Genomic DNA, 26471 nt, shown 5'->3' with positions numbered 1-26471 from the left:
AGCGTGGTTTTCTGTTGGTTGCACAAGGCAGGACACCATGGCTGCGACGCTGACGGAAGCGGGAACAGGTCCTGCGGCCACCAGGGAGTTCGTCGAGGGTTGGACTTTGGCCCAAACTCTGGGCGAAGGTGCCTACGGCGAGTGAGTTCCTCTGAATCAATCAATCAATCAAAAAATTTCATCACAGACCATAAGTCCATACAAGACGGGGAAATCAATTCTCTTAAAAGGGCTCTTATATCGACATCATTATAAGTTTTACAAAGATGCTAAAAATTTCTTTATAAGCTTCATAGGGTTCTTAAAGGCTTTAAATTACACATGGCAGTGAAATGCAGTGAATTTTATTCTATGATTCAAATTCGCAAAACCGTGTGTTTTGATGTGCGTCTGTGTGTGTTTGTTTGTGTGTGTGGAAGTCAATAAACCGGATATTCTGCAGAGCAGCACGAAAAAGAAGGACTTAGTGAAACGCACTTTTCCGGCGTATTCGCTGTATACATTCATCCCGAAAGCAACCGCTGCGCTTCCCCTTTTTTAAGGGACTCCTTAGTGCGCATGTCCCCGGTGTCCGGGTCCGGGTCCGGGTCCGGGGAATTCGAGGAATACGGGAGTACGACTAACGACAGACAGACGGCATACAGCGCACTCAATGCACCCGGACGGAGAGCAGTCATTACACAGACACCAGTGTTGCAGCTGCAGTTGCAGCTCGTCCTGCAGTCGTCGTATATCCTTTACTAATCCCCAAACTATATCCGATATTTGGATGCAGGGTAAAGCTGCTAATCAACCGGCAGACTGGCGAAGCTGTGGCCATGAAAATGGTGGATCTAAAAAAACATCCGGATGCAGCGAACTCGGTGCGAAAGGAAGTCTGCATACAGAAGATGCTCCAGGACACGCATATTCTCCGATTTTTCGGCAAACGTTCGCAGGGCAGCGTGGAGTACATATTCTTGGAATACGCCGCCGGCGGGGAGCTATTCGATCGAATAGGTGAGTTCGAATTAAATTTATATAAGCATGATTTTAGTCTAGATGATAAGGTGCCAAATCACTACTACTTAGACTTTTGTAGGCATATTCCCATATTCGAGGGAGAAAAGGTAGTGCAACGAATTTAGGGAACTTATCGACTACAATTAATTTTAATTTTTTTGAAATTAAAGCTTTTATTACATACAAATTTGATTTAAAAGTTTGTCATTTTTAATCCTATCGAAAATAAATACTAATATTTAATACAAAGTTTTGGGGTAATAAACTGCAAAACGCTAGTTTATATTTTAAAAAGCAGCGTGGACAAGATTTACGAACCACACTAACGTTTTTTTACGGTGGCTAACTAAAACAGCCCCAATTGTGTCCGTGTCAGCACCAACTAAGCTTTTTATCATCAAGAAGCTACTTAAAGTTTTTTGGCCACTCAACTTGCTGTAAGCCGCTATCCGGCATGAAAGTTGTCCACCACAAGAATTCAATAAATAAAATGATCCCTCAAAGCGTGCTTTAAAATAGTTAAGTATATGGCAAACGTTTATAAGATAAAATGATAAAAGCAAGCCACTTTAAATTGGATAAATCTGTCCAGTAAAATACTTGACTTACGTACATATGTACGCTTAAGAACGTTGTCCTTTGTACGTAAACACGTTGCCTATCAGCTTTTTATTCCGAATATGATTGGATAAGGATGCTCCTGTTTAAGGTTCATAACTATTCCCGCCTCCGTGCTGGCATGCCACATCCCAAACTCATCCAAGTCGGAAATAAAATAGGTGGAGCCGGCAGTTTGGCGCAGATGCCACATAGTCATATAGACGTCGGCCAGACGGGGCAAATATGCCAATATGCGACGCGATGCGATGCGAGCACTGGCAGACGACGGACAAACAAACCGACAGCACAAACGCTGTCAGCGTGCTACGGTTTCGTTGTACTTTTGCGGGTCCAACTTGAAGTTCGTCCTGCCATCCGGTGAATCGAAGTGGAACACTCACACTCACACACACACAGATATCTGCAGCAGCGGGAGCGACAAATCAGACTGACAAGATACGTATCTTGATTACGCCAGCTTTCTGTCTCTTTTCCAATGACAATTTGCCAAATGCATGGGCGGGGGGAAATGGAAAAGGGGAAATGGGAAATGGGCAAGTAGGTGGGACAGTAGGTGCCAAGCTCGTGGCATTTTCATAAATATTAACAGCTTGGCAAAAGGTCAGCAGAAGAGCAGCGAGTATGGAAACGAAGAGAGATTGCCCCTAATGGAAGTGGCGTCCTTGCATTGATTGCCACCTCTCATCCTGGTCCACCCCCGATTTCGCCTATTCCCAATCACCATCATCATCATTTTGCTCCGCCCACTCCGCAGGGGATGTTGCATGGGGAGCTGGTGTAATAATCAATGTGGCAGCCATATTTAGTCCCTGGTTGCTAAGCCATTTTTAATGATATCTAGAGATGTTGCGAACTCTGAGTGATGGGCTATGGGAAACTAATGGATTTAAATGTTTATCAATAAACATGGTGTCTTTATTGTTCGATTCATATTGAACCTAGTGGGCAAATTGTTTAGTTTAGCCAACGAAGTGTGTGTTTTTTTTTATTTAACACCAATTAACATCCTGTCAGATAAAATAGCAAGAAATAATATATGATAAAGGCTGACAGATATTTTACTGTATATCGAATTTATTGTGATGACAGCTGAATGGGTTAGTTATGGGCAGTCAATTAAACGGAGACCATTATGGCATTTTATTACCTTTTATATTTTACTACTGTATGTACATTCCTATACATTGAGATACCGGTTAGTTCAATTATGAATCTTGTACTTGTGTTGCATCACAGTCTATTTTAAATTTACTCAAAGAAGGTACAATTTTTTGGTTTAATTAAAAGTCTGTGAAGGGAAAGCATTGAAGTGCACGACCACTTCCATCGCCAATCATGCAGCCACTCACGAAATCAGATGATCATTGCATATCACGCCTGCATCTCTGCTTTCGATTTTAGCGGTCTAGCGCCTTTTGGACGGGCAACAAAACATCCTTTTCCCAGCCAGGATAGGAAATTGGTAAGGGAAGAGGAGCTCGTGGGAGAGCGTTAGAGGGGGAGCCGAGTGCAATGAATGGCTGCCATAAATAGGTTCAATATGCAAATGAAACATAATGGAAATGCACACATGCAACCAGATGTCCTCGACTACGAACGTGCGTGTATGCGAGAGTTTAATTGTCTGTTTGCACAGAAACGCATTCATTAAGCTTATACTCCAAATGGCGAGATGAAAAGCAGAGTCCTCAGAGGGTGGGAGAAATGGGGGCTTATGTATTATAGATTCGCAACCGATTTGGCCACTCACTCAATCTGAGATGGGGTCCGACATAAATTATGCTTCAATTACAAATGAAATTTTCGAGTAATTTCCCTCATTTCCATTGTCCTGCACAATTTTCACCGCTTGGGTGGGAATAATTCTCTTCCACTCAGTAAAATGCATTTAATTATGCTAAAATGTTACTGACGTCCAGCCGTTTTATTGCTTTCATCTTATTTTCTCGGCATAAGGTATGCAAATTTATACTTTTTCAGTTCGACGTTTATATTTGCTGTACTCGAGCTTAAAGTCAGTCAATATTTCGTTTTATTCTTTAGCACATAAGCATGCGGAAACTGGAAAAAAAACGGCGTGAATTCCAAAATACTTTCGCCAAAAAGAGCTGAGTGTTAAATTCTCATAAGAAATCAGTTTAGCATTCTTAAACTTTGATTTGGTAAATAAATTAAAATTAATTAATTGATGGTTTTCCTGAGTGCATGAGGCACTCGCCTTCGTTTAATTTTACCTATGGCCAAAGAGTTGTGCAAATGGCGCCAACATGCCACATGATAAATGAATTGCAAACAATGGGCTCCATGGAATAAGGGGCTCACAGATTGGGGCTGGGCTTATAGACATGGGCGTGGGACACCTGCCCAACTATGTAAGAGTAAAGAGAAAACAAGAGAGAACGCTATAGTCGAGTTCCCCGACTATCTGATACCCGTTACTCAGCTAGTGGAAGGGAGAAGGAGAGTCTTAAACACAATTTTTGGCGGTTTGTAGGCGTTATAGTGGGCGTGGCAGAAAGTTTTTTGGCAAATCGATAGAAATTTACAAGACCAATATAAAAATGAAAAAATATCAAAACATTTTTCAAAAGTGTGGGCGTGGCAGCTTTGGGCGGTTTGTGGGCGTTAGAGTGGGCGTGGCAAAAAGTTTTTTTGCAAATCGATAAAAATTTACAAGACTAATACAAAAATGAAAAAATTTCAAAACATTTTTCAAAAGTGTGGGTGTGGCAGCTTTGGGCGGTTTGTGGGCGTTAGAGTGGGCGTGGCAAAATTTTTTTTGACAAATCGATAGAAATTTACAACACCAATACAAAAATGAAAAAATATCAAAACATTTTTCAAAAGTGTGGGCGTGGCAGTTTTGGGCGGTTTGTGGGCGTTAGAGTGGGCGTGGCAGCATGATTCGACAAACTTGCGCTGCGTCTATGTCCCTGGAGTCTGTATGCTTAATGTCAACTTTCTAGCTTTTGTAGTTCCTGAGATCTCGACGTTCATACGGACAGACGGACAGACGGACAGACAGACGGACGGACAGACGGACATGGCCAAATCGACTCGGCTATTGATCCTGATCAAGAATATATATACTTTATATGGTCGGAAACGCTTCCTTCTGCCTGTTACATACTTTTCAACGAATCTAGTATACCCTTTTACTCTACGAGTAACGGGTATAAAAATAGTAACATGGAAAAATGTGTGAGAAAACTCCACAGAAACTAAAGCCGCTAAAATAATTACTTCAGTTTTTGCCCCTCGTTACTTTCGTTCGAAAGTTTATTGCTCTTATATCCTTTTTTCACGATTATTTAAAGCCTTTATTCGGTAATGAGAAATGTATTTTGTGTATAAATGTTTATATTTTTGTTTTCTTTTAATTATCCGAATGTTCCTTTGGAAGAAATATATAGTAAGGAAGTATGGTTTTAAGCAAATTAAAATTAAAATCGAAATCACATATCACATTATGATAAAAAGCAAAAAGGACGATTATGTTTCGATATATGATGTATATGATATAGAAGAGTAATGCAAGAGTATATGAATATATTCTGTTTCGAACCTTTCTGTTTCACCTTTTTTAAAACGTTTCACTCCACAAGCATAAAATTTATTCAATCAAAATGGCAAATTGCATCATCTCGATGCAAATTTCATAAACATAATACAGCTTTCCCTATTCACCTTTGAACTGTTCCGACCAAAGTGAAAGAGTCAAGAGCAGACACAAGAGGGTTAAAGGTAAAATCGATAAAAGGCGGATGGATGGTGGGGCAAATGAGATGATGGTGTTTGATATCGCTTGCAGGATGCGGCTGCCTTTGACAGTCAATCAGGTGAAAGGCATAGGAAATACAATCTGTCTAGCTAATGGTAACCCCAGGCGATAGCCTCCTCTTCTATTGTTTATCCTTTCGTCTGACTATTTTGATGCACTTCCGAGTGGAACTCTTACGCCGAAGTGGCTGGCATGCTATGAGAACGTTGAAGCTTTTCGTATTAGTTGCGAGTGCAGAACAAAACAAGAGAGAACGCTATAGTCGAGTTCCCCGACTATCTGATACCCGTTACTTAGCTAGTGGAAGGGAGAAGGGGAGTCTTAAACACCGTTTTTGGCGGTTTGTAGGCGTTAGAGTAGGCGTGGCAGAAAGTTTTTTGGCAAATCGATAGAAATTTACAAGACTAATACAAAAATGAAAAAATGTCAAAACATTTTTCAAAAGTGTGGGCGTGGCAGTTTTGGGCGGTTTGTGGGCGTTAGAGTGGGCGTGGCAACATGAATCGACAAACTTGCGCTGCGTCTATGTCTCTGGAGTCTCAACTTTCTAGCTCTTGTAGTTCCTGAGATCACAGCGTTCATACGGACGGACCGACAGACGGACATGGTCATATCGACTCGGCGGCTATTGGTCCTGATCAAGAATATATGTATATACTTTATATGGTCGGAAACGCTTCCTTCTGCCTATTACATACTTTTCAACGAATCTAGTATACCCTTTAACTCTACGAGTAACGGGTATAACTATCTCTATGAGAACGAGCTATTTTAATTCTTCTCAAGGTTTTGGATATTCCAACTTGCATAGGTTCAATGTACCATAGTGACTCCAAGACAAAGTGGCGTTTTGAATGTTGTCTACATAAACAACAGGTAAACCTGGCATCTAAGCAAACATTTTGACAATGTTTACGCTCCGGCCTTGATTAAAATTGCATAAAAATGTTGATTGTACTGCGGCTGTCTCAACCTGACACTTTTGCTGTTCCGTGAAAGTAGCTGCAACCGACTAAGCTCATACATTTTTTTTACACACGCATATCAGAATGCATTGCATTTATTTTTCACCTTTCCTCCAAACTGACCTGTTTTGGTTGGTTTTGTGCGGCTGCACATTTTTCCCATATTTGAAGAGTTCAGTTCCGCTGGAAAATACCCATAAAGAAAATACAAATAAATATATGCATAAAGGGCGCTTATTGTTCGACGTACCTGTATAAATTGCATTGCAAAAAGTGTCGAAAATTGTAATTCAATTTCTGCGAAATGTTTTTTACATTTTGATCTGACATTCCTTAATTGTATGCCGCATACACGCTGTTTTAAAACCTTTATTTGTTTGTTTATTCTTTTGCAGAGCCCGATGTGGGAATGCCGCAGCATGAGGCTCAGAGGTATTTTACACAGCTGTTGTCCGGACTCAATTATCTGCATCAGCGTGGTATCGCTCATCGGGACCTGAAGCCGGAAAATCTGCTGCTTGATGAGCATGACAACGTGAAAATATCGGACTTTGGCATGGCTACTATGTTTAGGTATTAGATACAACACTATATAATAAATCCAACTGAAACTCAAAAGCAAAGGGATCCTTCAAAATATTTTAGACTTGCGATTAGAAATACCACAGCATTAGAAGGTCAAAAGCTATACAAATATTTAAAATTAAATCAGCTCTACGTGGGAACGTACAAAATCCATTAACTATGGCTAACCGGTAGTGAAAAGTTTTTCTGCACTAAATTGACCGACAAGGAGAATAGTTAATTGAAAGCATTGTGGGCACAGCATCCAAACAAAACATGCCTCTGGTGGTTTTAGTTTTCAACTTAGCTAAAACTAATTCAAGTCGGTTAGCCAGCCAGCCTGTATTAGAGAGTTTAAAATAAACAACAGTAAATAAACAACAAGTCAGCAATTATAAGTTTACTACCAAACTTAATGTAAATCACTTAATCTACATAAAGGGGATCTGATTTTGCTGAGTATTCAGCTTAATCGTTTAAAGGAACAATGTTTTCTTACTCAAAATTCATTAATTAGACTTAGTCGATTTTTTAGGGGATTGTTTTTATTTATTGAATATTTATTTATTTGCTAAAAGTTGTGTATATTTTTCACAGTGTAATCGACTGAAGCCCACACTTATTCTCGATTCTTTATGCTCTCTCTCCCCTTTTATCTCGCAATACCCGCCGTCTTCGATCTGGTTGTGTTCACGACATTACCATGGATCAGGTGCAAGGGCAAGGAGCGACTGCTGGACAAACGCTGCGGCACCTTGCCGTATGTGGCTCCCGAGGTGCTCCAGAAGGCATATCACGCGCAGCCGGCGGATCTTTGGTCGTGTGGTGTTATATTGGTTACAATGCTGGCGGGTGGTAAGTTTAATTTCGGTGCGAGATTGCTTTACATGTGCTCCATTTAATGCATTTTCCGCTTTTTTATTTTGGATTTTTTATGCGTGATTTTTGTGCACTCCCTTATAACAAACAGAAAACAGTGAAAAACAATGCAAGCATCATTTCCAGAGCATCGCCATCGAAATAGCCTCGCATTTACGGAATCAATCAGTTCATGCATTATGTACTTGCCCACTTTTTTCGGTTCTTTGCTCACATTTCTCCTCTTGCACTATTTATCATTTTTGCTGTTTCTTTGGTATTCTAGCTGTAGATTGTTTCGCGCACATTGTATATCATCTAAAGCTTTTATACCAAAGCTCCAGCTTAAATTGCTTAACAGCGCACCAACCAAAAACAGCCACAAATACAGGAATGATTAAAAATATCTTTATCACCCGCTTGCAAAGTCAATATATTCATGTGTCTTTCGTGTAATTCGCATGTCCTTGCAAATGTATTCAAATAATGTGGCATATTTTGTTTTTCAGAGCTGCCCTGGGATCAGCCTTCCACCAATTGCACGGAGTTTACCAACTGGAGGGATAACGATCACTGGCAAATGCAGACTCCTTGGAGCAAACTGGACACCTTGGCTATTTCGCTGCTTCGCAAGCTTTTGGCCACCAGTCCTGGCACGCGTCTGACCCTGGAGAAAACTCTGGATCACAAATGGTGCAACATGCAGTTTGCAGACAATGGTACGTACTTTGTAGTGCACGATTCGATTAAATCTGTGTATAAATCAGTGAAAAGTTTAAAAGTCCACTAAGTGGCTCAGGTACTTAGTGACTCTCAATGCTTTTGACATTTTGGGGGTCACTCTGTGCCTGTGCTGCCAGTGGGACATAATCCACAAATAAAGTGATTTACATTGGAATAAGTGACTTGAGAGTGTAGCTGCCTTGCCATTGCTTTGGCGCTTTAGCTGTATGATAGATTTATACTACTTCATAAAGCTAGATTACCAAAGCATTGGCTTCTGCAGATCAATCATCAGACAAATTAGTCCATGCTTAGTTTTTATTAATTATTTCATTAATTTTTATATTTGTTTAACTTATCGGTTGCTCTTTTGTTTGCATATTATTTGCTCTTTGGTGATTTTAGCTGTATGGTGTGTTTATGTGTTCCATAGAGCTTTATTACCAAAAACCAAATGGTTTCTGCATTATGCTTGAGTTGATTTTTTTTCATTTGCTAACTTTATTTGTTTTTAATGGTATTATTATTTAAGATTGTTTCGATTATCGAAATTGTAATTTTTCAACAATGTTTCTCTTTTATAGAACGTTCCTATGACCTAGTGGACTCGGCGGCTGCTCTGGAGATATGCTCGCCAAAGGCTAAGAGGCAGCGTCTGCAGTCGAGTGCCCACTTGAGTAATGGCCTGGATGACTCCATCTCCCGGAACTACTGCTCTCAGCCCATGCCTACGATGCGCAGCGACGATGACTTCAATGTAAGACTGGGCAGTGGTTGCTCCAAAGAGGATGGAGGCAATCGCCAGGCGTTGGCCCAAGAGGCTCGGCTCAGTTACTCATTTTCGCAACCAGCTCTTCTGGATGATCTCCTACTGGCCACCCAGATGAACCAAACGCAGAACGCCTCCCAGAACTATTTCCAGCGTTTGGTGAGGAGAATGACCCGATTCTTTGTGACGACGAGATGGGATGACACTATCAAGCGATTGGTGGGAACCATCGAAAGACTGGGTGGCTATACGTGCAAAGTCGGCGACGACGGAGTGGTCACCATTTCGACTGTCGATCGGAATAAGCTGCGATTGCTTTTCAAGGCGCACATTATAGAGATGGATGGCAAGATTCTTGTGGACTGCCGGCTGTCAAAGGGTTGCGGCTTGGAGTTTAAACGACGCTTTATAAAGATCAAAAACGCTCTGGAGGATATCGTGCTCAAAGGACCCACCACCTGGCCAATAGCGATTGCTACCAATTCGGTGCCTTAGCTCATAGTTTTATTCGACCTATAAAACCTCTCATGTATTTGGTTATATTTACATTTGCCTAGCCTATAAGAACAACTCATGCATCACATTCGATCAGAATCATATAAACTTCTCAATGTGCTAACTTATTTTTAATTCATTGCATTGTTTACGAGTACGTTATGTATTGCTAAGCGGGCTCTCTTAAGATTTTAATTTTGTTGAATTTTAAAGCGAATATCGAGTATTGAAACTAGTTAGTTTAAATGTTATCGAACAATAAATCTAATGCGATTTTGAGTAAAATGGTTATTTTATTACTTAGATGAGTTTCCATACCTTAGCTTTATATTAAAATACAATGCGTTGTTGGACCTGCGGGATTGTTTGATTTTAATTTTCTAAAACTTCCGAATAGTGAATCAAATTGTGAGTTAGGAGAAGATTCAAGCTCTTAAAGGCCCTTTCGCATGTTGAGCACTTGTATGGTCCAACTGCTGTGTGGACGAGCATGTGTCGTCTAAGATGGTATTTTTGTTTGAAGGACCACTGGCAGTGTGAACACTGAAACGGTCGCTCTCCCGTATGAGTCCGGATGTGCTTTGTAAGGTCATATTTGACCCTAAAGGCCTTTGGGCAGTAACAACACTTATGTGTTTTTTCTCGAGTGCCCAGCCGGGTGTTTCGCTTGTCCACCGGTGTGGATATCACAGTTTGTGCGTCTTGGTTAGGTGTTTCTCTGGAGAGACAATGGGAACGGTCGCGATCATCGAATTTCCATGTATTACGTGGAAGCACTAGGGAAGCCGAATAATGATGATCCCCAAAAGCATCCTTAGTTCGCTGACTATGGCAATGGGTTTGATATAAGTCGCCTACACATATTTCGAACTCTTGAACCTTTTCAGTGGATTGATCAATTTCAACCAAATCAGGAGGTTCGCTCTTTGGGGTTTTTAAAGACTTTTGAAACTTGCATGCATGCTGCGCATCTTCCAGGCAACTTGGACAAATGTGTTCGGGAAGGTAGTCGCCTTTTGAAACTCGATAGCCGGACCACTTGGCAATCATCTCCGGAATCGAAAGTCCAAGTCCAGTCTTTCCATGGAATATATTGACCAGTTCGTCGTGGTTCGCCAGGCAAACTCGACATATCTTTTCCATTTCTATAAAAACAATAAATCATGTACATTTGAACTGGCGACAAGCCAATTGAAAATACTTACGATTAATGTAAATGATAAATAAAAATGTTTATTATTAAAGTAAATAAAAGTATAGGGATGAAGCGTTGATTGGTACATCTCAGAAATTTAGGTTTGAAGAATTTTAATCACCCTGTGCCTGATATGTTGTTCGTTTGCAATCGAACTGTTATGTTATTTCCGTACAATCGGGCAGTTATCGATTATAATTTAATAGAAATTTATAGCAGACACTTTTTAAAATCATAGTATCAGAAGTTTACAAAATACAATAAAGCTTGTAAGAAATTAAAGAACTATTTCATTTTTATGACTTTTTTGGTATTTTAACGATGGTATTTTTTTAAAACGATAATTTATTAAGTTAAAATAAGAAAACTAAATATCACCTGTATATTTATCATACATAGTTATCACCTAGCTTGAAAACTCTTAGGAAACTGTAATTACATTTATTTGCACAATACACGGTTCTTAAAATGACCTCCGAGCACAGGTGGAATGCCAAGTTATTTTCTCGAATGAATCGGGACATGCATCTTAAGAGATCTGGGATCTGCGTAGGCCTTCGAGCAATGGTCGCACTTATAGGGTTTTTCGCCAGTATGAGTCCTCATGTGCCGACTAAGAATTGCCGACACCTTAAATCCCTTTTGGCATAGGGAGCACTTATAGGGCCTTTCCTCCGAGTGAACAAGAAGGTGTGCTTTGAGGCCAGAGTGGTCCATAAAGGTGCTCTCACACTGACCACACTTATGCGGTCTTTCTCCTGTGTGGATACGGATGTGTCGACATAAATCGATTTGTTGAGCAAAAGCCTTTGGACAATATTCGCACACAAACGGTCGTTCGCCAGTGTGACTTCTAGTGTGCACTTTCAGTGATGAGGCATATTTAAAGGTCCTTTCGCAGATATCACACCTATACGGCTTCACGCCAGTGTGTATCCTGGTATGCACCTCTAAAGTATATTTAGTCACAAACCTCTTATTGCAATGCGTACATTCGTATTCTTTAAAATCCCGGAGATTCACTTCAGTCTGCCCGTTCTGCTGAGCTTCCTTGTGGAAGTTTAATTTGTGTCGTTTAAGATCGATTATTTGCTTATACGTTTTGGAACATTGGCTACATGAATACGGTCGTTCGCCGGTGTGAGAACGGATGTGTATCTTTAGGGATGTGCAATACTTGAAAACTCTAGGGCATATGTGACATTTAAACGGCATTATTTCCTCATGATTCCGCATGTGGGCGACAAGGTTTGAGTGACCAAGGAAAGCACTTGCACATAGATTACACTTGAATTGTCGTCTCGTGGTGCCGTGAGTCTCAGTGTGCCGCCTTAGGTCGAAGCTTTGCTTAAATGCCTTTGGACAGTGATTACATTTATACGGACGTTCCCCCGTGTGAACACGTATGTGTTTTATAAGATCACCTCGGTACGAACAAACTTTAGGGCAATATGTGCACGTAAGCTTAAGCCTATCCGATGAAACACGGTCCTGATGCTTTAAAGAAACACTTTTCTGATCTTGCAGTTTTTTGGTCTTTTGAAAAGTACCAATATGTGGCTTATGCTCTGATGGAGAATCATTGTCTTCTTCCTCGTGAGCCCTGAGGTGGTTCTTAAAACTACAGTAGCGCGCAAAGGATTTTCCACATCGGGAACAATTGTGCGGTCGCTCTTCGTTGTCTTTGTGCAACAAAAAAGTCTTTGGTATACAAGGATCTCGAACATCTCCAACGGGTGGTTCGATTTCGTCTACTGATGTAACTTCATCTCCGAAGTTGTCCTGCTGAATGTGGCAGTTAGATTGGTCGGATGAACTAGCGTTAGCCTGTCTTATATTCGAATTGGAATGAAAATATTCACCGACAGATAATTCGCTATATTCATCGCCTTTAAAATAGGCACCTGTTTGATCAGTTGCACAGACTGATATTTGATCCTTAAGTAGGTGAATTTCTACTGCGCCGATCTTTTGGGGATGCTGGAATAGTTGTCCAGTCCTTTCCTCAATTAAATCTAAATCTTCTTCAATTAGGTTATCTCGGCAATCTAACTTTTGACTAGAATTTGATTTATCACTCGCGGAGTTCGAGACCTGCCAAAATTCGTTATACTCCGAGTTTTCCTCGGCGGCTTCCACTTTTACTTGGCACAGGAATTGGTGGCCTATCTGGGAATATCTACCTGGGAATGCCGAATATCGAATGCATTGTGCGCATCCTCCAGGCAACTTGCGCAAATGTGTTCAGGCAGAGAGTCCCCTTTCGCAACTTGATAGCCGGACCACTGGGCAATCATGTCCGGGATTGAAGGTCCCACTCTTGGTGTGCCGTCGAAAATGTTGACCATGTCATCGTGGTTTCCCATGCAAACTCGACATATATTCTCCATGGCCCTTGTAAAGAAGAAAGGTAAATACCTTATAATAAGCAGATTAACCGACTTACATTTGTGATTTAATGTAGATTCCATTTACTAAAATATTATTTTTTGATTGTTTACCTCTGCGCTGTGTATTTCCTGGCCACATGAATCACCCTGTTGTTACTAATCTGTTCTGTTAATAATATTTCATGAATCGCCCTGTGATAAGTAAATAGTGCTGTTAGAAACATCGAATACTACTTTTTTTTTTTTTTTACACAGTTATGTTAATTAATTTATTGTTTAGTTGTTCAGTTTAATTTAAAACCATTCTTAAAATCTTTGTTATTAAATTGATTTAATAATTTACTAAAATAAAACTTGCCTTTTTTCGTGATCTTAATTATTAATTAACCTTAAAATATTATAAAACAATTTTACAAATACTTAAAACTCTTAAGACTTAAGATTTTCAGAGTCGTAAACAGCTAAGGAAACATTATTTTACAGGATTAGACAGTAAACCTTTTGAATTCGAATGTAATTTGTGTATAACGTAACATCACTTTGCGTGAGAAAGAGCTAGATTCCTCCCCTTCACATATTCAGCAAAAACATGGCAAAAGTCTTTCTACTCGGATTTTCCACTTTCTTGATTTGACATAGGAACTGATGGCACATTTTGGAAAGTCCGTTGAATCTCGAATGCATTTTCTGCATCTTCCTGTCAGCTTGGCCAAATGAGTTCGGGAAGGGAATTGCCTTTTCTGACTTGAAGGTCCCAGAAACTGGGTTCTTTCGAATATATTGACCATGTCATTGTGGTTCCCCAGGCAAACACGACATATTTTCATTCATAGCGCTGGAGTAGGACTCGCTTTATATATTGAAACAATAATACTTGCTCCCACAAAGTATATTCGATTATCATTTTCTAGGGACTGGTGGTGTGTTTTCCAGGGAGTATGCAATTTTCTTTGTAGCCTCGAAGTACCGGATCTTGCATGCTGGCTACACTTTTCAGTGAACGTCGATGCATTCTTGAGATTCAAAATATTTACGATCTTAAGACATTTTCCCACACTCACAGATTTCTGGCTTGCATATTATTTACATTGAATTCCCATTACAAAGTCTTCTAAACACCCTGTACTAAAAATGTGCTGTTAGGCGCGAAAACATATCTTCTTTTATCGAATACTAATCGATAAAGGGTTTGATTTGAAATTGAAACCGCGCACGTGTTCTAAATACAAATTTTATTTCAGAAAGCAGAAATCTCTATGGTGACAACATCAAACCATTATTTTCTAAAAGAAAATTGGGACACAATTTATATCCTTTGATAAACAAGTCTACCCATGGTTTTCATACCAGTGTGACCCCAACGAAATCCAAAGCAAAATAAATGCCTATGTTACATTGAACACTCAACAGCTTAAAGACTTTATTTATTGACCGATATCGATTTATTGCATTTTTCTCAACATAAATCTGCTGCAGTGATATTGCTATGTTCTAGTACAGTTTTGTATTGGCATTTACCGTTATGTCCATTTTGCAGGGTTGCATTCTTGCTTACTAACTAATTAATAAGTAAAATTGAATTCCGAAAATCTCTGATAACTTTTTCTGTTCTTTGTTGTCGTAGTTATTTTATTGATGTATAGTACGTTCTGAGGTTGTACAGAAATAAAGATACCGTTTTCATTATTGTGATTTTGCATGGCTAATGTATTAAAAACAATTGCTGTCGTTTGGCAACTTCTTTGCGTTAAATGCACTTCTCATATTGCTGGGCTTGGATAACTATTGTGAATTAGTGTTAATATTTATTGGATAAGCGCATTTGCATAGACTCCGATTCGAGTTTTGATGTGTAAATATATTCCTCTACATGTATACATTGTATTGTAATTGTTAGTACTGGATTTTTGTTCGCTTCTTTAGTTAATATATGTATGTTAAGTATTTATCTATTTAATAGCCTTGCATAAACGTTTCTCTTGATGTTCCATTTATGTATTTTCTTTTGTGACTCGCAAAACAGTGTTGTAATTACAAAAATATATATACCTCGTGTTGTAGTCGACTGTTCTCGAAACTTAAACTCTAATAAACCCGAATAAACGCAATAAGTTGATTATGATTTAATATTTATTTGCGTGTAGTTTGCAATTTGTAGGTGTCTTATCTTCTTGTTGACTTATTACAATACAAAAGGTACGAAAGGCGCGAGAAATTCCGTTGTCACGGAATTTACACTAAAAATTGACTTAATTGTGAAGAGCTTACTGAACGAAATGGTTTTCGATTTCCCAATAAGGACCGTAAATTAAACATTGGATTCCCAGGGGTTGATATTTCTAGCTTTTCAGTTTAAACTTAACATGGTATTCTGTTTACTCATTTTGTAATACTTATTCTCTACATTGCTGGAAAAGTTAAGGTGACAATAGTTTGGTGTTTCTGTTGGTGTCTCATTATATATAGGAAAACTTGACTGAAAAGCGGCAACTAGTTCGAGTATCTGACATATGCATTTACATATCTTAAAATTTGTTATTTATATTTTTTCTTGGGAAGAGGAAAGGATCTCGGGGGAATCTCGATCTCAGGGACCAGCTCCGTTACTCGGCGCGGCAGAGCAGCGAGGCGAACCGGAATAGACGCATCCAGCTGAAGAGCTTCGATTCTATGAGATTCTCCTCCGCCGTCGAGGTGGTCATGGAGACCCGCGACGAGTTGGAGGACTTGCTGCTCCGTTTCTGCTGCATGATCCTGGGCGAGCTCATCTTCATTATCGAGTAAGTCGTCTTGGCGGCTTTTGGATTGCACACGCCACAAAAGTGGACGTGGGCTACGGGTCACAAGCGTGGAACGAACGAAACGCACAGGCTGCAAAGGAAATTGAAAGGAGGCATTAGTCAGCTTCGAGTGCTATTCAAAGTGGCAAGTCAATGGCTCAGGGCATCGAGTATCATTCTCTGTGTGGCAGTTGTCGAGTGGCAGCCGTGACATTTGAGCAGTAGTCAGCAAATCTCCCAAGTTCCCCAATTCTCCCACATCCCCCATATCCTGCAATTCCCCAGCGAAAAGCTGGTTGATGGCGAATTGAAGAATGATTCTGTGAAACAGGCATACACATTCAAAGCTCTTATTCCCGAAATTACACTACAAATTCCCGAAATTACAATTACAATTTCTTAGCATTCTGTTCAGACCAGAGTTGGTTGTTGTGGATATTCGATAATATTGCATTATGCATTCAGCTAACTCCAGTGTTCCACTACTTACTGATTAATATGAAATGAACACCCATCAGCTTAAGCCAACAAATTGAGCTTTCTCTGCTCCCCTCTTCGTTTATCCAAAACAATCATTTAAGCACAACCATTAGGCCGAACTAGTTTTGTTTAGCAACAAAAAAGGCAGTGCGCAGCTCTAATCGAAATGCTCCAATGGGTGCACACACCCAGCCCAAAAAGGCATTGGTTCAACCCACCCATGCAGAGCCGATGACCTTGCCCATATGCACTGAAGTATGTACACGAGTGGTATGCCCAAAAAGAGGCCCAAATCGAAATGTAGCATCCAGTTTTTCCAGATCTGGCTAAAGCCAGACACCAGAGAGCATTTCAATGACAAAGCGCAACGCTTCGTTACGTATTATCAAAAAAAAACATACAAATCTACTCCATAGACACTGCTTTAATTGGACAAAATCCTGTCTATGTTGCCTGGCAGAAAAGATTACATAGAATTGTAGGAGAAAAATTGCGTGTGTTCCGTGTCATTGGCAATTATGCAATGCACAATCCATTCCACCCCTCCCCCATTTCCGCCCACCGCCTTCAGAAAGCAAATTAATTTCAATTCCCTCTCTTTTCTCTGTGTGTGCTCATATCTATGGCGACAGTCGAAAAAAGTGCAGTCCGGTCGTAAAACATTTCCATTTCCATATATCTGGCGGACAATAAAAAAGGCTGCGACAGCAGCTTGTCGCGTCCACGCGACACATAAAAATATTGCTTTGTTTTTTCCGCCTTGTACACTGTACGAGTATTTTGGGGATCGCTTTTCCATCTAACTTCTAGCTTCTTGCCAAATGCTTTTTCACTTTGTGTGTTTTGTAAGCAATCTTGTCAGCGCTCAAAATACGCCTGCGCATTTGCCTGGCTCATTATAATGCTTAGATCATGCAGATAGCCGGGCCAACGAATATTTGAGTGTACAGTGGGCCATGTGGGCGAAATCGTACTTAAATCCAAACTATCATTTCAAGGCATTTCAAAATTACGTGCAATTGTAAAAACTATGAGGCAAGACTAATAGGATAAAGCCCTTAAAGTTAAAATAAGAAAATATTAATAGAGTTTTAGAAAAAGAATTTTCTGATTTCAATTATTTAAGTTTCACCCTATAATTACCACAATATCGAACTTCTCCTGCCCTCTAAATTACACATCTTATAAATTACCGTGGTGGCATTCAATAAATAAAAAGAAAAGTTTAAATTTAGTGCCGTTAATAGAAAGGCAGATAGTTTTCAGTTCGGTTGGAGATACACATATTTGAGCTTATCTCAGTTCGCCTGAAATGTACAAATTTTCCGCCGCGTGCCCCTCCACCTCCTCAGCTCCATTTTCACCTCCGCCTCTGCTGCTTTGACATAAACATTTCGGGAATGGGAAATATTTTCCGTTTTCATTTTAATCTGCGCAATACTACGAATGCAGCTGCTGTGGTGTCAGTTGGAGCGGGATGGGGCGAGAGATCGTGATGGCGTGGGCGTCTTAAAGCTAACGGGCCAACACGAAGCTCGCCCACATATGCATATGTATGCATAACAGCTCCCTCCCTTTTTCCCCTCCCCCTTTTACCGTTTCACAACTAGTGGTAAAAAATATATATAAAATAAAATATGATGTAAAATATTTGGTTCATTTTAAATCTTCATCAATTAAGTTGGTTAATTCAAAGCAACACGTAGCGTTGTATTATTTAGTTACGATTTTTTTTAAAGCGCAAGACTCATTTTAATAAATTAACTTAGTACTAACTTAGTACTAATCATTAAAAAAATAAATGTTACTATTTCTCTTTAATTTGCAACTGTCTAGTTCCTCTTTTCATTGGATTGAACATTTACCAAGCGACCATCGCTCACTGAATATCCATCCATCTCTCCTTCTCATCGATGACAATTTCAAGGCAGTTGTTTTATTGGATCTGCCGGCACCGCGGGGCGTATGCGTGATGTTTTTATTGCCGTTAAATTAACCGAATGCCCAGGCGATTGGGAGATGGGGAGAAAGTGGAGAAATGGGTGCGAACATGCAATACTTTAGATTTGAAGGTAGTAGTTATATCCACGAATATTTGTGGCTTCGTGCCTGCCCCTCGGGTCATGTATTTCAATATCCTGGGCGCCAGCTTTTGTGAAATTTATGAGTGTCGAGTGTTGGAAATCGAATATCTTTGATGGCGACGCTGTCTTTTCGGTAATTTGTGGCCCATCATTGAGTTCCGCCGAAGTTTTATCACCCACGCAGACAGCTTGACATATTTTAGGGCCTGTAATGGCCGAATAACAGCTAATAATACGGTGAGACTCTTGATAGATTTGCTAGGATTTCCCATCTTGCCTTGGCTTCATTCCTTTGACACTTTGTATCCAGCTGTCTGACAAATGTTTCCATTTTCCTCCTAATTGGCTTCAATTTTATGTCGCCATGTGATGTGTGCTTTATACTTTTTTCTACATACATTTGTATGTGCATAAGTATATTTCATTTTGCTTGTCACCCCGGCTCACATTGACCCACTTGGCGCATGCTGTGCAATATTAGCAGCAAAACAACAGCAGAATAACTGGCAGTTGCAGTTTGAGCCTGTGCCAAATTCAATTATCAATTTGTGCCTTTTGTGCCTTTCATGCATTTTCCATTTCAACTCGTTTTTCCCTACAGTTGGCAGATGGAAAGCCAACGGAGGCAGTTGCCATGGCCATTTGCCGTTTGCCATTTGGAATTTGAAATTTGAAATTTGTTGGGAAGCGACAGCTGAATGTCTGAAACGCCGTTGATAACGCTAGTTAACCTAATTTTCTAAGTTTGGGCAAACACGAGGATTATTGACATTTAAATGGACTGAGAAAAGGTAGAAATGAGTGGAAAAAGCTAATATAAAAAACATGAATTGCAACCCTATGGATATAGTTTAAGAACTAGAATTGGTCATTACTAAACTATGTAACTATGTTGAGTTTAAAGATCTAGCAGTTCTCCCACTTTGCTCATTAGACCCACATATCTGACCCATTTACCAGCACTTGTGGCTATTAGAAGTGTGTAACATCTAGCATTTACCTGATAATTTCCAGATACTTGCTCCGAATGGAAACTGCCCCTACTTTTCCCACTTGTTCATTGTTCTACTATCGCCATCACAATTGCAGCCGCAGCCACAGCCACTGTCGCTTGTCGCTATCTGCAGTCTTGTCACTCACTGGTTGTCTCTGGCGGTTTCAATTGCATTTCAAATGGGCGTTTGCGTGTCCCGTGGAGTCGGGAAATGTAGCCGGGAAACATGGAGACTGGGAGCTCGGCTTGGTGTTGTTATCAAGCGCGTGCCACTTCAGTGCCTCGCTGACTGACACAAGCACAACTCGACCGCAGATTCCACAAACAAACACCCAAACGACCCACTGCCCCGCCCATTCACCCATCCGCCCACTTTGACATCCGTCTTAATGAGGCTTCAATATCACTTGCCAAGTGCCACACAAGCTACACAGAGCGAAAAAGTCTTAAATATATTTCTGAATTTGATTTTATCCGCAGCGAAGCAATTAGTTGAGTTAATGCTAGTCATAATCTTGAAATCATTCTAGCTAAGCATTGCATTTGCAAAGAGTATCATTATCTGTATATGATATATGTATAACTGTGAGTGCTGTAGCTTGACACAATTTTTCTCAACGTGCATCTGGTTACTATGTGTGCTGCTATTGTAAAATAGAGACTGAGCGAAATTGAGACACCGATAGTTAGGTCTATGTGCTATGGTCTAGACTTTGAGAGCTAGAGCAGCAGATCTTAGTAAATAGATAACGATATCTAATTGGGTCAGACTGCAATACGCATATTATGCTTGATTGTAACCCGTTCGATTGATTCAATGAGCGTAAACAATAGAGAGCCTTGAGAGATCCCACTTTATTTTTTCAAACATCATTACATGACAAAATCTTTGGCAGATCTGTAGACTGCTTTTCTTTTGGGGTGCGCCATGATCTCACCACACAACAAACTAGAAACAATAAACAAATGACATCACATGGTCGCAAGTCAAGTTGGGGACCCGTTCAACTTGAGTCGGCAATTAGAAGGCAATATTGAAGAGATATACGTATAAATCATAAATATTAACAACGCACAAACACACACAGACTAACAAGCTGGCCGATAATGGGAGTTCAAAGAGCCAAAGATACACACTAGAGAAGATGGGAAAAACCTGAATAAATATTTATAAGAATGCTAATTCCCCGATTGCAGTGGCTGCAGTAACAGTAAGACGAGAAAACCAAGCTGCCACTGCTGGTTGGATCATTGTCTTTTGGCCCAGAAGAGCAGTCAAGCAAGAGGGCTGTGCCTTTTTTTTTTGGGAAGGGGAAAAACCGCAAAAAGGCGGCAAGTGCCCTAGGTTTTCCTCCCCAATTTCCCCCGTACTATCCATGCACTATGCAACTGCGACATTGTAACAGTCTAGTTAACTTGCAACTTACAAGCGAATGTATCTATCCACAAGTTACTTTACAATGGCCCCATCTCTGTGTGCTACTCCAGCCACTACCACTGTCCCTCATCTCTTTTCACCTCCTGTACTGTGTTGACTGACTTTCGAAACGTGTTGTCATGTAAATTAACCGAAAAATAAAAGAAGAAGGAAAACTGCCATGTTGCCGGCTAGCTGAGGAATACGAGCTACATGCAGCTATGCTGCAAGTATCTATCAGATACACAGAACAAACACACGGAGCAACAGCGGTAGTGGGAGGCTATGGCCCCTCAGCCTGAGAAAGACAAATATAATTGACAATGCAGAACAGCTGGAATGAGTTGCAAACATCACAGACAATGCCGTTTAAATGGAAAACTGTTAGACGTCCCAGGCCAGCAATAGCTACAACCTCAACAGTCCGAAGACCAGTTGTCAGCTGTTCGGGAAAAACTTTACGCTGCACCGCACAAAATCCTACACAATGGCCAAAAATTAGGTTGGCCCTTAAGTCAAGTTCCTTTAGGGAGCTTCAAAATCGTTTAAAGTGCCTATCTCCGTGGAAAACAAGGCCCTATGGCTCATGGTTAGCACAATTTTTATTTAATTTTTTCAGCACGATTGTTTGTATTTCTAAAATATTTTTAAAATCTTTCACATGGCAATTTACAAACCAGCCACATACCCCTTGCGAAATCGCACCTTAATATTTTGTAGTATCCCACACATTTGCCAATAGGAACAACATTCCCCAGACAATACAGATCCATTATCAAACAAACAATTATTTGGAGTGCAAAGAAACAAGGGGTGGCAATGTGCAATATCACGATGGCAATAATGGCCACTATGGCCACCGTCCATTTCCTGTTCTTTTGGCAAGACTATTACGCATACGCCACGTACACAATACAAATGCAAATATTATACCATTATTGCGCACGAAATGCCAACGTAAGCAATAATAAACACCGAAGAACCAGACGAAGACAAGGAAAAGCCAATAAACACTAAGCCAAATGTGGCCACCCAAAAATAAAGTCAAAGAAAGACAAGAAAGAGACTGGCTACCCGAAGTTCAAAGTTGGCTAAAAGAAATTGCGCGGTCAGCTTGGCGAGTAGCTCATTAGCTGAAACCAAAGTCCCATTGGGGCCAGCTCGTTAACTTGGCTTAGGGGAAAATCGGTGGGGAAGTTGGATCGTTAGATCTGAAGCATGGTTTTATGACCGAGCTAACCGTATACATAATGATGGGAAAATCTTTCTGCCTGCGCCTGATAAGAAATGCGACTCACAAGAGCCACAGATAATCAGAGCGTGATCGCTCCACTGATGGTGACATTATTTTATTGCTCGTTAAACGATTTTAAATAAATTAATGAACTTAAGAAAAATTTACGAAAATGTCGCAATAAAATTCAAATGAAGGCAACCAACATTGAATGAATAAAAAACAAATAAACTCTGAATTAGCTGCAATTAAAGTGGCTTCAAGGGCTAGCAAAGTGCTTAGAAATTCAAATAATTGGAAAGCCTTTTGCAATTGGAAAATTCATTTTAGCCATTAAGGCCCAATAGCTTTCATTCTATATAAGTTTACCTAATTATAAATAAAACAAATTGATTGCAAAAGCGAAAGATTTATACAAAATACCCTAAATATGCAAACAATGTGATGGTAAATCAGTAAATTAAGTAATTTACCATTGTATACCATTTGATAATGGTATAAGTACTTGTACTATATGTATCGTTTGTAAATATAACGAAGTCATATATTGTAGAAAACATTGTTTTGGACCTCAAGGTTTGCCCTGCCAGAAATTTCCAATTAAGTCAAAGACCACACACCGTCTTCAGAAGTTTCCCAAACCCACACTGCCCCACTTTTCGATGTCTTTAAAACATTCTGTGCTGACCAAAGCAATTCAGCTCGGAATGAGTTTTCTAGCCCTACGTGGGGGTTTTCCCTCTCAAGTACTTTCAATCGTGGCCAATGCATAATTCAGAACTCTAATTCGAGGGGCCACAAAGTAAAGAAAGATGACGGTGTGGAAATATTGAGGACCACACACTCTCACTTTGCAGGGTGGACTCTTAGGGAAAGGGTCATTCGGGTTTGACCCCGCTTTTTGCATGTGGAATCAACCTCCTTGTGACCTTACTGCTGCAAGCTCAAGCATCAGCCCATTGATTTTCAAATAAATCTAATTGGCGTGACCGGCAGTCACGCCCACTTCCGCCCACCCTGTCTGTCCGCATTTTCCTGTCAAGCTTGAGTTCCTCATTTTGACTGCCTATTTTCAATTTCCATCTCACACGCTGTGGAACTTTCAGCAAGTCCTTCCGTCCCATTCTGTATTTGTAAATGGTTGTACATAACTTATGCAATTCATCGTTGTCGGCTTAGTATTTTTTGGTTGTCGAAATTGTTTTTAAGCTCATTGTAAGCCCCAGACTGATGCCTCCCTATTAATTTTCAGCTAATCTCAATCAGTCAAACGCAATGGCGAAAAGTCATTCTAACCAAACTCATCTGTAACCCAACTGAGAACTTTCATAGGAGTTTGAGTGACAAGGCTTATTTCTGTTTGTTGGCCCATTTCCGCTTTTGGCTAATTGAATTTACGTTGATTAAACTGGGAAATTAACAATAAAATTGTTTAATTGGAATTGGCTTAAATAGGATAGCGAAAGCTTTTTCAGTGGATTTATCATATCCGGAGAATCGGAGTAATTACCAACCATTTAGGAAGTTGGTTTTAATTCCCAGATTTATGGGAAAATACAAAATATAAAAATTACCCTGATTAAATTATGAAAAATTTAAATAAATGCACACAGTTTTCTATACCGAAATACGTTGCTGTTCATCCGCCAAATTTTAAATGTGAAGCAAAAAAGTGTTTGTGTAAACATGCTCTAAAAATAGTTTTCACCATTTAAAATTTCACAGAAAGTCTCTGTCATTTATCAAAAATTTCCACAATTACTCAGAATAAACCAAGCAAAACGAGATACATTTTTATTTCAACTTATTTAAAGCACTTTTTCCGCATGACAATCCAGTTTCGGAATATCTATAATTTTCAGAGAGCAGGTAAGAAATTTGTTGATGTGACTAATGGCACTTGTTTAAGTATCGTTAATACAAAGAACACTTGGTGGAAAGTCAAAAAAGAAGTTTGGTAGTTATGGCTTGGCTTATCTGGCAAACACTTCAAGTGCACCCCAATTTTCTGTCCCTTTAGTGAAAACTCATGCACGTTTGTAATCTGCTTCGCTGTTCTGGTTTTCCTCCATTCGCTTTATTATTTTAAGCGCAAATATTGATTTCCCTTTTGTGTGCTGGCTTTCCCGAGTTCCGAGTGTTATAAATGCAATACAAACGACCCAAAGTTTGATAATTTTTTTGGGGTTCCATGCCCCATATGTTGCTTATAGTTTTGGCTGAGGGACACCAAGTGCACTTAACGATAGATAAGAATTGAACGACCAACAGAGCTGACCTACTTGGAGAATCGGATAGCTTATATGGTGTAGATGGGTTATGTACTCGATACACATATGTACATATGTATGTATGTGTTTTGCGGCCAACAGTGAAAGCCAAAGTGTTCAATTGGTGGGGCATTAAAGCTGGCTCATTACACTCAATGGGTTCGAGTGCTTCGCACGATGAATATTAATCATTAAGTTTTATGTCTCTGCCAGCAGGACAAAGCAAATTAATTAAATTATAGCAATTCCTCAACATTTATGCTGTAATTGATGTTGGAACACCTCACCATGTGAACTAGCGGCGGCTCATAACAAAAGGCATACGGCTCATTGGCCTATATAAAATGCGAGTGCCATGCCAAGGCATAAACAAAAGGCAGAAATGATTAATAAACTGAAGCCAAAAAGGGGGCGGCACATCGGCTCCGCTGGTGTGTGGAATACAGATGATGTGACATAATTGAAAAACCGGAGGTGGGGCCGAGGAAGCCTTTGAGAACTTTTTGTGTGAACTTATATGTCAAGTCGAGTGCACGGAGCAAAAGTAATCAACTACCACCAGAAAAGGGAATGAACCAATTCTTTATGACTGCCAAACAGAAAAATAAAAGATTATGCGGTTCAGTTCGCATGAGATCCACTCTCAAAGTTCGCAGGAAAGGTTATGTTCAATCATCGGGATGGAAAACTTTGGCCAACTTTTACTTTGAAAGAACTGGCCAATGTTGTTAAAGTTCAATCCAGAAGGTTATTTTCGTGGAATAAACTTTTACAAAAAAGTTTCTTTTAAAATACTGATAATATGAAATTGCAGTATAACATAATACGTTGTATATTAATAAATTCGGGAAGCACTTGAAGCTGCTCTACATGAGTAGAAAATAAACCAGGTGTTTTAACCACAAGATTTAAATTTTGACTACATATGTACATACATATGTATTTAATTCTTATTTATTTTGTTTGCCTTTGTGATCTCGCCATACCAGCAAACAAATGTAAAACGAACTAACCGAGATTTGCCTATTGGTTTACATAAAATATCTATTTGTATGTTATAACTACATATTTTCTCTGAATCAATATGTTAATTTAATGGCAAATCGAACTCCATTAAGTTATAAAAAGAATGGGATTATCCTTTTAAGATGTGGACCCCATTCTCTGCATACGCAGATGTCCTTCGCCGATAAAAAAAAAGCGAGAGCGTTATGGGATAATCTGGTTCTGGGCAGAAACTATGTACTTATACTTGTATATACATTAGTCGCAAAGCTCTCGCTCATATCGAAATTTATAAAGGAAATGTAAAAGAACTCAGGGTGAAAATAGAAGTGGGGGCAGGCCATAAAACCAAATGAAAAACGAGTTGGGGCTTACGTTTGAAGGAAAAAGGAAATAAAAAACAAAAACGCATAGGCGTGATTACGTAAAATGCGTAAAAGAACAGAAAAAGAGAGTAAATCAGCGATGAGAAAGAGAGACTCGCAGGAACCACTTGACGCATTTCAAGGACACGTGCAGCCTTCGCAAGGACACTCGCAGCATAAAAGAGTGGCGCATTACACAACACTGGCTATGGGTAACGGTTCCTCAAACTTACCGTAATATGCAAGTTGGCAGCTCCTTTCTGCTGGCTGCCCTGTAGCTTTCTTGCCCTTTTTGGATTCAGCTAGGTAGGCCCTGACCGAAACGCTCTCGAAAATGTAGCAGTGGTAGTGGTCAGAACAGAGATAACTTTCGAAAGTGACAAGCAGCAAACAAATTTTCCGTTCTCGCCGAGTCTTGTTGTTTTAGGGAATATTTTCCAATTCGAAAACTATTGCGTTTTAGTTCCTTCACAGTCGCA

At 39.8% G+C, this 26471-nt stretch overlaps 4 protein-coding genes across 4 annotated transcripts; 1 reads left to right on the top strand and 3 right to left on the bottom strand.

Moving 5' to 3' along the window:
* Positions 1 to 9: 9 nt before the first annotated feature.
* LOC120447066 (serine/threonine-protein kinase grp) lies at positions 10 to 10063 on the top strand. The gene is made up of 6 exons (XM_039628456.2): positions 10 to 141; positions 776 to 999; positions 6765 to 6942; positions 7646 to 7788; positions 8301 to 8510; positions 9099 to 10063. Exons 1-6 carry the CDS (start codon positions 38 to 40, stop codon positions 9776 to 9778), a joined length of 1539 nt encoding a protein of 512 aa, XP_039484390.1. The 5' UTR covers positions 10 to 37; the 3' UTR covers positions 9779 to 10063.
* LOC120447070 (zinc finger protein 415-like) lies at positions 9832 to 11192 on the bottom strand. Its single transcript, XM_039628461.2, has 2 exons — positions 10984 to 11192; positions 9832 to 10923 (listed from the first exon to the last, which is right to left on the bottom strand). The coding sequence occupies exon 2, from the start codon at positions 10919 to 10921 to the stop codon at positions 10151 to 10153; it is 771 nt and encodes a 256-aa protein (XP_039484395.1). The 5' UTR covers positions 10922 to 10923; positions 10984 to 11192; the 3' UTR covers positions 9832 to 10150.
* A 149-nt stretch (positions 11193 to 11341) lies between these two features.
* Positions 11342 to 13363, bottom strand: LOC120444818 (zinc finger protein 2-like). Its single transcript, XM_044005886.1, has 2 exons — positions 13292 to 13363; positions 11342 to 13217 (listed from the first exon to the last, which is right to left on the bottom strand). Exons 1-2 carry the CDS (start codon positions 13361 to 13363, stop codon positions 11472 to 11474), a joined length of 1818 nt encoding a protein of 605 aa, XP_043861821.1. The 3' UTR covers positions 11342 to 11471.
* A 1390-nt stretch (positions 13364 to 14753) lies between these two features.
* Positions 14754 to 26365, bottom strand: LOC120445663. Its single transcript, XM_039626210.2, has 2 exons — positions 26226 to 26365; positions 14754 to 16234 (listed from the first exon to the last, which is right to left on the bottom strand). The coding sequence occupies exon 2, from the start codon at positions 16135 to 16137 to the stop codon at positions 15967 to 15969; it is 171 nt and encodes a 56-aa protein (XP_039482144.1). The 5' UTR covers positions 16138 to 16234; positions 26226 to 26365; the 3' UTR covers positions 14754 to 15966.
* Between the last annotated feature and the right edge of the window lie 106 nt (positions 26366 to 26471).

The sequence above is a fragment of the Drosophila santomea genome, chromosome 2R, assembly GCF_016746245.2.
Source record: "Drosophila santomea strain STO CAGO 1482 chromosome 2R, Prin_Dsan_1.1, whole genome shotgun sequence".
Classification (NCBI taxonomy): domain Eukaryota; kingdom Metazoa; phylum Arthropoda; class Insecta; order Diptera; family Drosophilidae; genus Drosophila; species Drosophila santomea.
Note: the sequence above shows the minus strand (reverse complement) of the source record. Positions and strands in the feature narration are given on the sequence as shown.